The 15,270-nt window shown below is 37.5% G+C and overlaps 1 protein-coding gene across 5 annotated transcripts in view; it reads right to left on the bottom strand.

The window, feature by feature from the left end:
• The window catches only part of LOC122804909 (integrin beta-2-like), a 1,526,426-nt gene that overhangs the window by 517,378 nt on the left and 993,778 nt on the right, over window positions 1-15,270 (bottom strand). For all 5 annotated transcript variants that reach the window (XM_044075116.1, XM_044075114.1, XM_044075112.1 and 2 more), the window contains one exon: window positions 3,211-3,406. In XM_044075116.1, the coding sequence (XP_043931051.1) occupies window positions 3,211-3,406 (196 nt within the window). The remainder of the gene's footprint in view (window positions 1-3,210; window positions 3,407-15,270) is intronic.

Genomic DNA, 15,270 nt, shown 5'->3' on the forward strand with positions numbered 1-15,270 from the left:
TTGCACAAGTGTATAAACTCAGCCATGCCAGAAAGAATCAAGGCCAGAGCCCAAATAAAAACAAGCTGCCATGATGGACATCCACCATCAACAAACTTTACAATAAAGGCAAAAAGTTGCTGTTCAAGAAAACAAAGGCAAGGCCCCAATGATGGACAAGTACCCTCCTCAGCCTCAACATGCAAATAAGACAACTTGTCAAATCCTCCAAGGGCTCCTTTGAGATAAATTTAGCAAGTACAGCCAAGGATAACCATAAGGCCTTTTTACAGCTATGCACATAACCTAAAGGGCAGGACCCAAGCATGTGTAGAATTAGTGGCCAACGGTATCACACACACTGACCCAACAGAGAGAGCGAACCTGCTAGCAGATAGGTTTGGTGAAAATTTAACTCCCTTATCCCCTTATGACTTGCAACTTGCATTCCTCCAAACTCCCCTCCATTTTACTTTTCTGAAGAGCAGGTCTTCAAAGCCTTGTCCAAGCAAAAAAAAAAGCACAGTCTCTATCGGACCAGATGACATTCCAGGCTGTCTTCTAAACAGGCTAAAAGATGAAATAGCATCACCACTAAATACCCTTTTCAATCTTAGCCTAATCACAGGCATTGTTTCTGCAGAATGGAGAACAACAACAGTTAGTCCCCTCAACAAAGATGGCCTAGCAACAGACCTGGGGAATTATAGACCCATAAGCTTGACCAGCCTCATCTGTAAGGCCATAGAATGTACCATTATGGGCCTCATAAATAAAGACATTGATGACCTCCAAACCCTGGATCCTACCAAATTCGGCTTTGTGAAGGGCAGATCCTGCCTGTTAAATCTGGTGAATTTCTTTGAAAATGTGACCAAGGCCATTGACGAGGGCAAATCTTTGCACACAGCATACCTTGACCTGGAAAAGGCTTTAGACACAATCCCACATTCAGGCATAACTGATAAACTTGACAAATTGAATGCAAACCCCTTTGTGTAAGACAGGTTGCCAACTGACTCACAAACCGGACACACACTATCAAAGTGAGTGACTCCATATCCACCAGCAGACCTGTTACCAGTGGGGTGTCATGGGGTCATTGCTGGGCTCCCTACTGTTTGGTATATACTTCTCAGAAGTTCAGGTGAAAACTAAGAGGTTGTGGCTGACCAGGTTTGCAGATGACTGCAAACTAGGTGCAATCGTTGAAGCCCTAAATTATGTCAATATACTCCAGGAGTGCCTCACGCAGACCAGCGACTGGTGTATAAGTCATGGTCTCAAAATGAATGCAGAGAAATGCATCACCATTCCCTTCAGTACAAACAATGTCCCCTCACACTATCAAATCAACAATAACCTAAGTACCCATGAAGTGGTAAAGGGCCTGAGATCACATATTAACTGTGATCTTAACTTTGACCTTAACTTCGACCCCATGTGTCTACTGTAGTAAGGAAAGCTTTCTACATAGCACTCTTCATTAGTAAAGGCATCATCTCAAGAGCAGAAGTTATAACCCCCCTATAGTCGGCATGTATCTGACCCACAATTGAGTATAACACCTCGTTTGGCATGTACCATACTAAGTGCCTGTAAGCAATTAGAGAGACCTCAGAGATTTCTAATAAAGAAGATCAAGGGGCTCCAGCATGTGCCTTCCACAGACCGACTAAAGTCTGTGTCACTACACTCTGTATCATATAGCCTGGATGAATGGATGGGTCACCATCAATTCTTACCTGGAATATTGCCCACAATCCTCCTGGATATGGGCAGTCATCACTAAATGGGTGTTGACTAGCATTTCTATGATATTACTTTGGGTTGAAATGGCTAGGCTTAAAATGACCTCCAGGTTGATAGCCTAGTAATCTCCTGTGATTCTATGATCCTATAGATGCTTAATATATATATATATATATATATATATATATATATATATATATATATATATATATATATATACAGATAGATATAGATATATAGATATGGATCCCCATCAGATGATCAAGTTTTCAGAAACTTGAAATTCATACGGTCGGGACCATATGATTGAGTTTCCGAATACTTAAACATCAAAAAAAAAAAAGAAACACAAAAAATCTACCTTTTTTTACATTCTTGCAGGTGGCAAGATCCCCTGCACACCCCCCACATGCCCTACAAATTTACATAACTCTGAGATCGCACTTCAGTGGGGAAAAAGGTAAATTCCCCAATCCTCACTGTACCGTGATCTCCATTCAAAAGCTTTGAGTTCTGAAAAACTTGGTCATAAGGTCTCAGCCATATGAATTTCGAGTTTCTGAATACTTGATCATCTGATAGGCATATATATATATATATATATATATATATATATATATATATATATATATATATATATATATATATATATACACAATCATATTTCTTGCTACCGGTACATCAAAACTGTTCCAATGACTGTGAAATAGCAAGTGCAGGCCACCTAAGCCTCAGTCACTCACTGACTGATCTCTACTCCCTCCCAGACTTCAAAATGCAACAAACTACCATTGTCCTGGATAACTATGTATACAGTGCAATATATAGACAGACATATAATGTAACTTGATACAAGAGCTATTATTACTGCTCACAAAAGAAGACTTAGCCATGTGATCAAGCAATGCAGTAATCCAGTCTTGTCTGAATTCAAAACCAATTTATGATCAGGCAGCTAGTGAAGTAACATAAAAAAAACTACTTCTGTGTGCAGTAACAAGGCCCCCACAGGAAGTAAGCAATCTAACACAGACATATTTGAGGTAGAGTCTATTGACAAAGAGAAAAAAAAAACTGAGACTTCAGAGCAGATTGCTGTACTGCAACTCAGCGAAAACATGGTAAAGATGAACAGGCTGATTTCGAAAAGTGTAACTCCTACCGATGAAATAGGAGTTACATCATTTTAGAACAAAGGGTTGTCATATCTGTCTGACACCCATTAAACTCTCAACCTTGTCCAACATATTAAATGGTTAGGGATGCTTTTTCACAACTTGTATCACAGAATTAAGAAAGGCAACCACCAGCATATTTGTTTTGCCTTAAGCTATGACCATTTTTTTCACTACGATTTGATATGTTTTCAGAATATGCCAGCCGGTGACATTTAGTATTGCTCTTGGATTTCTAGTAACTGATCTAAAAGGGTTTGGCAATGTTTCTAGTAAGATGAAACAGATACTTGATTTGACTTACCTGGCCTGAGATCTACTACAACATGCTGAGGTTGTAACTGGGTCACTGTAGTATCACTCTTCCCCAAGGGTTTATTTTCCTTAAGAATGGCAATACTCGGTGGATTGATGACATCTGTGGATGTGCACCCTCTCTCACTCAGTTTTGCAACTGTATCACAGCGCACAGAATCTGGTTCCCCAGCTTTTGTAAAATTCTGTAACAGAGGAGATTAAAGACATTGCTATGAATTTTTTACACACAACTTACATTTGACCTTCACCTAGGTCATCCTAATTTTCATTTCTTACACAGTGGCCTGTACTCATTCATATATTGAACCAGTTAAACTAAACATGATACTACCTTCCTCTAAGTCACAGTAGATTTTCAGACATTGATGACAGTTTTCCTCATTTTCTTCATGAGGTGATGCTGAAATATATCCCAGTGTACCACCTTGTTCACCTGCATTTTCATGCCTGTAAATTGTAACTAATACCAACTGTTTCTTTACATTGTAGCCAAACTCAATGAGCTTGATTAACCCTAACTGGTATCCTGTGTAGCCCAACTAATTCTTTACTGACTGCTACATATTCACTCATTGTTACACATACCTTCAATGTTATAAATTTATTTAATTCCTTAAAAATGTTATAACATGTTGCCTATTGTGATATATCCAGTCATATATGTATGACGTTTATTTGTCATTTGGATTATAACATTATGACTCATTTTACAAAAATATGGAGCTTTCTCCCCCAGCCTTCTGCAGAAATGGATTATTCCTAGCAGTACTTTCCCAGCTACTATATGAAAGTAAAAACAGTAAAATAAATGATATCACTGGTAGGCTTATCTATATTAAATAACTTGTGTGACTTTTAAATTAAATAAAAAATATATTGCTAATTTTATCTCTACTTCTTTATGTTCTTTCAGTTGAAATATGCAAGTCACAGTTTTAAGAATCAATATACATATACAGAAATATACTTTAACTTTTTGAAACAAAGATTTTGAAATTGATAGTAATGATAAACAAGTAGGAAAGAAAAATCAGGGAAAAATTAATTTTAACTAATGATACTTTGGTAAAAAAGGACAATTTTTATTTGACCATTCTGTTATGTTTCAGTGTATTCCCAAATTAAATAAAAAATGAAATCAATAAAATTGAAATTATTTTAGGGAAATATTATACCTAGGTAATTTAAAGAATGTATTCTGCTAATAGGGCATAAGTCAACTAAATCTATAGATTTATTGTAATAATTCAATGGAACTAGAAGAATATATATGAAACACAGGAGAGACGAATATTAGCTGGGGACTTAAATTTACCAGAAACAGACTGAAATAATATTGATTCTACAACATTAGTAAGGAAATTATTCACAGCATATATTCAGGAACAACAATTCCTTCAGATTGTAAAAAAACCTACCAGGGGATGAAACATACTAGACAATTGTTTGTGTTCCCAAAGAAATTACTGTAACTTCAAGTCAAGTTTTATCACCATTGATGTGCAGTGATCATGGGGGTTATAAAGGTTAATTTGTTGCTATATAATTCTGCCAAACTGAAATCTAAGCCAATGCACAGAAGGTTAATTACAGATTATATGGAAGCAAAACAGTCACTATGTAAAACTAACTGGAGTGCAATTTTAACTGGAAAAACTTCAGATGGAATGTGGAAAGTTTTGAAAGAGAAATTGTTTGAGTGCAAAAAAAAAATGTTTACCATCAGAATCTAGGCATACAGCATCAGGCCAATATATTTCCATAAGGATAAGATATCTAATTAAGGTGAGAGACAAAAAATACAGGAAATGGAAGAGAGGTCGAACTACAACTTTGAAAAATGAAAGAAACAAGCTGGACAAACAGATTAAGCATTGTGTGAGACAAGATCAGGAAAAATTTGAAGAAAATTTATATAAAGATATTGAACATAATAGGAAACCTTTTTATAGATACATAAGATGTGGAAGGAGTAAAGGCACACAAAGTGATAAACTGTATGCAGAGTCTAAAATGTATTCACAGACACAACAGATTATAGATACAGTGGATATAAAAAATGTACACAGCCCTGTTAAAATGCCAGGTTTTTGTGATATAAAAAATGAGACCACAGTAAATCATTTTAAAACATTTCCCACCTTTAATGTGACCTATAACCTATACATTTCAATTGAAAAACAAACAAATCTGTTAGGAGAAAACATAAAAAATAAAAAAAAAACATACAATAAGCTGGTTGCATAATTGTGCACACCCTTAAATTAATACTTTGTTGAAGCACCTTTTGATTTAATTACAGCATTCAGTGTTCTTGGGTAGGAGTGTATCAGCATGGCACATCTTGACATGGCAATATTTTTCCACTCTTCCTTGCAAAAGCACTCCAAATTAGTTAGATTGCGAGGGCATCTCTTGTGCATAGCCCTCTTCAGGTCACCCCAGAGATTTTCTATTGGATTTAGGTCTGGGCTCTGGCTGGGTTGTTCCAAAACTTTAATTTTCTTCTGGTGAAGCCATTCTTTTGTTGATTTAGATGTATGCTTGGGGTCATTGTCATGTTGAAAGGTGAAATTTCTCTTCATCTTCATCTTTCTAGCAGATGCCTGAAGGTTTTGGGCCAAAATGACTGGTATTTGGAACTGTTTATAATTCTTTCCACCTTTCCAGCTGAAGAAAAGCAACCCCAAAGCATGATACTGCCACCACCATGCTTCAGCATGGGGATGATGTTATTTTGGTGATGCAAAATGTTGTTTTAGTGCCAAACGTACCTTTTAGAATTGTGGCCAAAAAATTAAACCTCAGTCTCATCAGACCATAACACATTTTCCCACATACTTTTGGGAGACTTGATGTATTGTTTTGCAAATTTTAGCCAGGCCTGGGTGTTTCTCTGTGAAAGAAAAGGCTACCATCTTGCAACCCTACCCCATAGTCCAGACATATGGAGAATATGGGAGATTGTTGTCACATGTAGTATACAGCCAGTACTCGCCTAAAATTCTTGCAGCTCCTTCAGTGTTGCTGTAGGTTTCTTGACAGCCTCCCTGACCAGTGTTCTGATTGTTTTTTCATCAATTTTGGAGAGATGTCCAGTTCTTTACAACATCACTGTTGTCCCATATTTTCTCCACTTTTTGATGACTGTCGTCACTGTGTTCCATGGTATAACCAATGCGTTGAAAATTTTTTTGTACCCTTCTCTTGACTGATATATTTCAACAATGAAAATCCGTTGATGCTTTGTAAGCTGTCTGTGAACCATGGTTTTGCTGTAGCAGGCAACTGAGTAAATGTCAGGAAAATCCTACTAGGACAGCTGAACTTTATTTGGGGTTAATCGGAGTCTCTTTAATTGATGGCAGGTGTGTACCCAAGAACACTGAATGCTGTAATTAAATCAAATGGTGCTTCAACAAAGTATTAGTTTAAGGGTGTGCACACTTTTAGAACCAGCTTATTGTACTTTTTTTTATTTTTTATATTTTTTATTTATTCCCTAACAGATTTGTTTGTTTTTCAATTGAGTTGTACAGGTTATAGGTCACATTAAAGGTGGGAAAGGTTTTGAAATTATTTATTCTAGTCTCATTTTTTATATCACAAAAACCTGTTATTTTAACAGGGGTGTGACCACTTTTTATATCCACTTTGTATATTTACAAAATCTTATGCAAAACAGTTTGGCTCCACAAAAGGGGTGGTAAGTTGTCCTAGTGACATCCAGGTAACCCCAGATACTAGAATCAAATTAGATTATATTGAAAAAGATCAGCACAAACTGGATCCAAACAAAGCACAGGGAGTAGACAGAATTAGTAACAATGACCTGAGAACACTTCAGGAAGAACTTACAGTACCATTATATTTATTATTCGCTAGGCCATATACATATGGGGAGATTCCTCAAGACTGGAGACATGCACTTATTAAGCTTGTTTTTAAGGGAAAGGGGAGTAGGACAAATCCAGAGTCACATAGACCCTTAAGTCTACTTTCATGCTGTGGAAAAATAACGGAGAGGGTTATATTGGATAAGTTATTGCCAGAGCTGGATAGGTTGGGACTTGAAACCATATATCAGCATGCATATGTTGAAAACAGATCTATTACCACCTGTAACATGATGTTCTATAACAATATAATAACAGCTATGAATGAAAAATTGCACTGTGATGTAATTTATGCAGATTTAACTTCAGCATTTGACAGGGTCATACACATAACACTGATCCAAAAAAATTAGTACTAGGTATTGATATACTCTTGATAAGATGGATAGCTGCATGGCTCACAAATAGGACATGGCAAGTATCATACAGCAAGTAGACAAGCGGAATCCTTGGTTACAGTCAGGGTGTCCCACAGGGCTCTGTCCTAGGCCCTTACTTGTTTAGATTGTATCTTTCAGACTTAACTTTTTCATCTGAGGTGTTCTACAGTGTGTATACAGATGACCTGAAATTGGGTAAACTGATTACTTGAGCTACAGATAAGGCATGTCTGCAAAATAACTTGACTAAATTGACCATTTGGGCACAGGATAATAATATACTGATAAATACATCAAAAACTAAGCATATGAGATTTGGCAGGCATAAAGTGAAAGCTGAATATTAATACAGCACACAGTGATTGAAACTGTAGACTCATTTAAGGACCTGGGTATATGGATAGATTCAGCTATGAGTTTTTCTAATCATATCAACCAATTGGTTAATGATAGTTATAGAACTATTGGTTGTATAAAAAGATTTATAAAGTCTAGGAAATCAAGAATAATGAAGTAATTGTTTATTAGTTACATTAGACCCAAACTTGAGTATGGAAGAACAATATAGAAACCCTATAAGAAAACAAGTATGAGTAAACTGGAAAGAGTACAGAGGAAATATACCAAGAGCATACATGGATGAGAAAATTTAAGTTATTATGAAAGACTAAAATATTTGAACTTGTACAGTGTCACAGATACCTAAGAGGAGATCTTATTCAGGTATATAGGGCATTTAGTGACAACTACTCTGGGAATGTTAGGGGTTAACATAAAGTACTAGAGAATCATCAGACAACCTATGTAGGAGATTCTATAGGAATTAAAAGTGTACTAATTGGTTCTCTAACAGAGACAGAGTAGCTAATACATGGAACAGACTACCAAATTACATTAAGCAAGTACCAATATAGATATTTTTAAGAACAACCTGGATACTTATTATGGGAACAAGTGTTTTGGTATATTGGCAAGATAGAAGGGCATTAATGCCCATGCTTGAAATATTTGTATGTATGTATGTATGTATTTAACTTATATTTGGGGATCCATTAATGGCGTGTAAACATTGTACTGAAGCTAACATGATCAATTGTGTTAGCATGACGAGCAACATTGCTAATGAAATATGCAAGAAGCCAAGGCAAACACCATGACAAGCAGCGTCACTTTGAGCCCACAACACAGGTTTGTAGCCATGTTGATGTACGGAAGTGCATGACCTAATTGTGTGCACAATGTAAATAAAAGAGTGTGCATGATAAAACAGTGAGTCAGTGCACGCTGATGGAAAAGTGTTGCAACATACAGACAATGAGGGATGATGTTTTCAGAATATTATCGAAATCATGGACATGTTGAACATTACTGGCAATTCTAATCTGCAATATTCAGCATGACAAAACTGTTGTAAGACAATACAGCCATTTAAAACAGTTTGAATTATAAATCTGCAGATCTCTCAACCTCCAAATGCAGAAATACTAGACAAACACACAAATATGTGGATCAATGCACATATTTTGTGAAAACCTGTACATATGTGGTCTTATACATTGTGAAAGTAGTTACAACAACAGTTGTATTAGTAGCATGCATTTTGTGAAGGCTATGAATTAACATAATGAAAACATCAGCCATTATTGACTACAGTCCTCAAAGATGTGTCACACAACCACAAATGTCAGGTGGAACAACATATGTTATGATGCATAAATTGCAAAGCTGAGAAAATCATAGCATGTGAGATGTATTAAAATGGGAGATGTGGACCATAGTCAGGAAACCCATAACTCTCAAAGAATCAGAGACAAATCTCAACATTATCAGGGCAAAATCCTGAAATAATCAGGGACGACTGTTTTAATATATTAGCACTATTAATATGAGGCCTGTGAATTATTATACATTTTCCAAAGTAACATATGTCCATACTTCTTAATTAGTGTCATTATTTATTAGTTTAACCAACTCATACTTACATACACACTGCTAGATATGAATACCTGCTTAAGTTACTCTACAGCATCTGCAGTTGTCTTCTTCAAAAGGGGGTAAATGTTTCCACTGACTAAAAGTATATGGATTGCATCTGGTGAGTAAGTCAGTACTGCCTGTTATACATCAAATTTATAAACATTCATAATGGCACACAAAACATGATCTTTTATATCTGCCTAAGTCCACATTATGTAGAGCTGTGCATTAGCTGCTGACCTCACAGAAGTCATATTACAGTTGTAGAGCTGTGCATTAGCTGCTGACCTCACAGAAGTCATATTACAGTTGTCAGAAAGCACACAGTTGAAGCGATAACTTGAGCAGGGTGTTGAAATGCATATCTTTCCAATAAAAGGACATGCAACATTCAAAGTATCCAAACCATGTACCCATAGAAATGTAACCACTAAGTTGAATTATCTATACCATATCTGTTGAGTTAGCCAGTCCTACTTGTTATGCATTGAATCTGTACATACTTATATAAGGCACACATTGCTGGATTTGAACACCTGCATGTCTAAGTACACATTCACTAGGGCTGTGCATTAACAGCTAATGCCACAGAAAGTTATGTCATAGTTGTGAAAATGATAACTTGAGCAAGGAGTTGGAATGCATATGTTTCCACTAAAAGGGGGCACAACATTTGAGGTATCAAAATCTTGTACCTATGTAAATGTTGAATTATACTCATTACATCTGTTGAGTAAGCCAGTTGTGCTTATCACACATTAAATTTGCACACTCATGCAAAATACAAATAACTAGATTGGAAGACCTGCCTAAATCCACATTCTGTAGAGATGTGCATTAACCACTGGTGCCACAAAAGAAGTCATACCATAATTGTCAGAAACCACACATTTCAGGGGATATCTTTAGCAGGGCGCTGGAAAGCATGTGTCTTCACTTTATTGGGAATACAATTCTTGATGGATTAAAAACCTCCACCTGTGTAAATGTTGGCTCTATGTACAATTGTACATATTACATCTGGTAAGTAAGCCAACCCTGCCTATTATTACTTGCTTTTGTACACACACTACACACACGCACGCACACACACACACACACACACACACACACACACACACACACACACACGCACACACGCACACACACACACACACACACACGCACACACACACACGCACACACACCCACACACACACACACTCTACTAGATTTATGCACCTGCTTACCTCACTCTACATTATCTAGACCTATGCACTAGCTGCTGATGCCACAACAGAAGGAATCATAACAAAGTTGTGAGAATGCACCCAGTTGAAGGGAAAGTGCTCATGTATGGAGGAATGGTCAATGTCAAATGGTCAAATCTGAAGAAGAAATAAGGGATCTAGGGACCCAAGTAGTTAGCCAGCTTTCCTTTGATAACCATGTTGCCAAAGTGGTTAGAAAATCCTTCTATGTGACCCATCTGATCATGAAAGGGGTTGCATCAAGATCTAAGGATGTAATGGTGCCCCTCTACTCTTCCCTCATTATACCCATTATTGAGTACAATGCACCAATTGGAATGTACCTGGCTAGACATCTCCAGCAGCTGGAGAGACCACAGAGGTACCTAACCAAGAGAATTACTGGCCTCAAACAGTTGCCCTATGCAACACAATTGAAAAAGCTAAGACTGTTCTCTGTTGCATACCGCTTTATCAGAGGCGATCTCTGTCTAACGTACAGAGCCATGTCCAACCCAGAATTGTTGAACATGCTCCATCTTAGCAAAACCAAATCTGCTTAAGCTACATGCTCTAGGGATATAAACCTCAACACAACAATGAATAGAACATGCTGGAGGGTAGATTCCCTTCGCAGAGACTTCCCTTACTATGGAACAGGGTCCCAATCTACATAAGACAGAGCCCCTCACTATCACTCTTCAAGAGGAACCTTGATGAGTGGATGGGTAACAGAAAGTTCACATCGGGGATCACACCAACAGCACTACTAGATAGGGGCCAAGAGTACTAGCTGCTAGTACAAGGATCTAGGGAACTACTAAAGGGGCGGTGAATACCGCACAATGTGGCTGGGCTAATATATGCCTTTGGTCAGATAGCTCAGTACCAACCTATGAACCTATGTGCTTTGTGAAAGAGACACCACCAAAGATCACAATTAACACTTCATAATATCCTGTATTGATAATTGAAACATCCCCTCAAGATTATATTAAAACATGAGCCCTATTATAATAATAACTGTCTCATCATACTGTTGTCACTAATGCTTTCTGTCACACAGCAGGGTTAAGCATACTAACACGAGCAACACGTGAATGCAGCTAAAGGCAAAATCTCATCAGGTTTTTAACATAGGATGTGAAGTGTCATTTACTTGTAGTTAACTGTAATAATGTGCTGAACCAATAGTAAATGGAACTTCCTATATTGAATTGGGAAATATAGCAAACTTGCTGGCTGATAAAGTTTTCTCCAGTTTCACCTGCTGTCACCCCCAGTTGCTCTCCAAGAAATATCCTCTACCATTTCTTTCTCAAATATCAGTAAAGAACAAGTCCTTACTGCACTCTCCAGCGCTCACAACACTGCATCAGTGGGTCTTGATAATATCTCTGGATGCCTAATTTTTAATGTCTCCAAATTTGGGGGGTTTCTAATACCATGATGGAAATGGCCCCCATTCCTAAGTCAAAAATTCATGAAATTACTATTGTTTCAATCTTTGATGTCAGCCAGTCAGCCACACGTGCTCTCCACAGCACCTACAATGTGCCCAGTAATGATTCCTGATCCCTAAATAGCTTAAAATATGACCTGTCAGGCCCACTTCAATCTCTATTCAACCACAGCCTTCAGACCGGCTTCATCCATAGGGAATGGATAACTGTAGCTGTCATCCCTCTACACAAAACCTGACCATCAACAGTTCCTGGGAGCTACAAACCCATAAGCAAGGCCATGGGAATAATTATTGTGGACCTGATAAACAAAGACATAGGAAATCTTCAAACACTGGACCCATCCCAATTCAGGTCTATATTAAATCAGCGAATTCTCAAAAAAGCGAACTCTGATTTAACGACCCCATGTAAGCAAAAGCTTACAATTCCGAACACTTAGAACAGCAATTTTTTTTCCAAAAAAAGAAAAAAAAACTTTAAAACATTGCATAGCCCCCTACTTAAACATACCAACTCCGAGATCACACTACAGTGACGAAAACAGCAAAATAACGAAGGCAGCCAAGCGATTTCATTCCCAGGGAAAGAATTCACTTATATGCTGTTTCAGTATTTTGCTGTTTCATGCTTTCAAGTTCGATCAAGACGATGTGTCTTCGATCACATAATAGGGAACCTCCCAATTCAGTTTCATCAAGGGTAGGTCATGCCTACTAAACTTGGTGGACTTCTTTTAGAAGGTCACTAGAGCCATCGATGAGACCAAAACAGTACATACTGCCTTCCTTGACCTGGCAAAGGCATTTGACACAATACCTGCTTTGGTTATTATAGAGAAACTCACAAATTTAAGCATAAATCCCTATGCCACCTGATAGATAACCAAATGGTTCACAGATCAGACACATGAAGTTAGGGTGGGGGAATCCACCTCGACCAAGAGGCCTGTTACTAATGGTGTCCCACAGGGCTTGCTACTGGGACCTCTGTTGTTTATAATATATTTCTCTGAAGTCAAAGCAAATATACAGGACTTTTGAATGTCCACATTAGTTGATGACTCCAAGTTGGCTACAATCATTGAATCCCCCAAAGATATAGATATCCTCCAGGAATGTCTGACATAGAGAAATAACTGGTACCAGAACCATGGCCTAAAACACACTGCAAAACATGTATAATTATACCCTTTAGGAAGATGAGCACCCCCTTAAATTACAATATTGATAGCACTACCCTAAGAGTAGACCCAGTGGCAAGGGACATGGGAACTCAGGTTGACAGTAACCTGAACTTTGATCACTGTGTGCCCATGGTAGTGAGAAAATCCTTCTACATGGAGCAACTTATAAGTAAATCCATGGCATCCAGATCTAAGTAGATCATAGTCCCACTATACTCAGCCCTCATTAGACAAATAATCAAGTACAATGCATCCTTTAGCATGTACCTGAACAGGCATTTTCAAAATTTGGATTGGCAACAGGGGCTCCTCACTAAAATAATACAGGGTCTAAATAATATGTCTTATGTGGGCCACCTCAAAGCCCTGTTCCTGTACTCCATCTCCTACAGACTACTGAGTGGTGATTTATGCCCAACCTAAAAGGTTTTCTCTGATCCAGCCCTGATGGATCTGCTACACATTTACAAAACAAACTGCACTAGAATTACCTTATCTAAGGATCTAAATCTTGTTTGTGACATAAACAAAACATGTTGAAGGGACAGGTATGTGTTTCACAGATTACATCTTCTCTGGAACAGACTCCAGATTCATGTGAAACAGAACTCTTTCATAAGTCTGTTTAGATGCAATTTGGACTAATGGATTGAAATTGCAATTTCATTCATCGCTTGTTGCCTTTGGCCCTTACATATAGGGGCATTTTGTAGATCTCCTAAGTTACAGGCATATACCAAAGCCTTTTTAGCCCATGGGCATTGATAAATGGGAAAATTAGGGCATGAATGGCTGTGCTTAAAATGCTCTAGTGCTGTTACCTTAGTAACCGCCTGTGATCCTATGATCCTATGACCTGTGCTGCTCAATGCCAAGCATTGTGCAGTGTTGAAAGTAGTTGGAGTAGGAGTAATTTGTAAGTAGTTGGAATAATTTGTTGTGGTATTCCAAAGCGTTATCCATGTCTGTTGACAATATTTTTTTACGTGACATCAATTGCCATGGTAGTGAATGAGATTTATTTGAGTAATACTGATGCTATGTACACATTACAGAAGTAAAAGTCATGCTGGAATAAATTATGTTACACAGCAATGCAGTCACAGGTGAAATCATGGAGGGACTTAGACTATCATGTGTCTAGAATGTTGCAAGTGAAGGTATTCTTCATAATGGCAGACCCAAAGTTGCTGTTACAGCAACTGAACAAGAAAGTGTTGGGTGATGGTGACAGCTGTCACACCAGTGAGTGCAGCCCATACATTCCTGAGTGTTAATCTGCAGATCAGGATGATTTTATTATTGCAAGTAAGTCTTGTGTTGATGTGAGTATCACTAAAATCTCACTGCAATGCATATATTATGTGCAGAATAGTAAAAAGGCACATGTTCAACTGATATTAGTATTGTACTCATCAACAGCAGTCTGCAATAATGTTTGTAATTGTACAAATTAAATGGAAAACCCTGTGACACTGGGAAGGGATATGTCAAAAAATTTCATTCCTCACATTAGGTATACAATAAGTTAGTGTAGCATATACAAGCATATACAAGCCAATGACAAGACTTCATTGTCAATCCAACACAAACCACAAACTGATAAAATCCAAAAAGATGAAGAGGACATGCAATTCAAACCAGCACCCAAGTTTAATACATGTAAGCACTTTCATTCAGACAAATCTCATGAACTTCTTCAGACAAATAAATGAACAATTCAAACACATTTTATACAATTAAAATTAGATGACATCATCACTCTATAACAATTTAAAATTTAAAGGCATACAACCCTAAAATAAATAAAAGCTATAAAATCACCTCTCTAAGGCTTTTAATTTTAGAAGGCACCCTAAAGAACAATAATCATTCAGGCCGGGAAGGAAAAAGCATTTGTTTTCAGTTGCCATAA

Source organism: Protopterus annectens, chromosome 6.part0 (assembly GCF_019279795.1).
Source record: "Protopterus annectens isolate FY-2018-M chromosome 6.part0, PAN1.0, whole genome shotgun sequence".
NCBI lineage: Eukaryota > Metazoa > Chordata > Ceratodontiformes > Protopteridae > Protopterus > Protopterus annectens.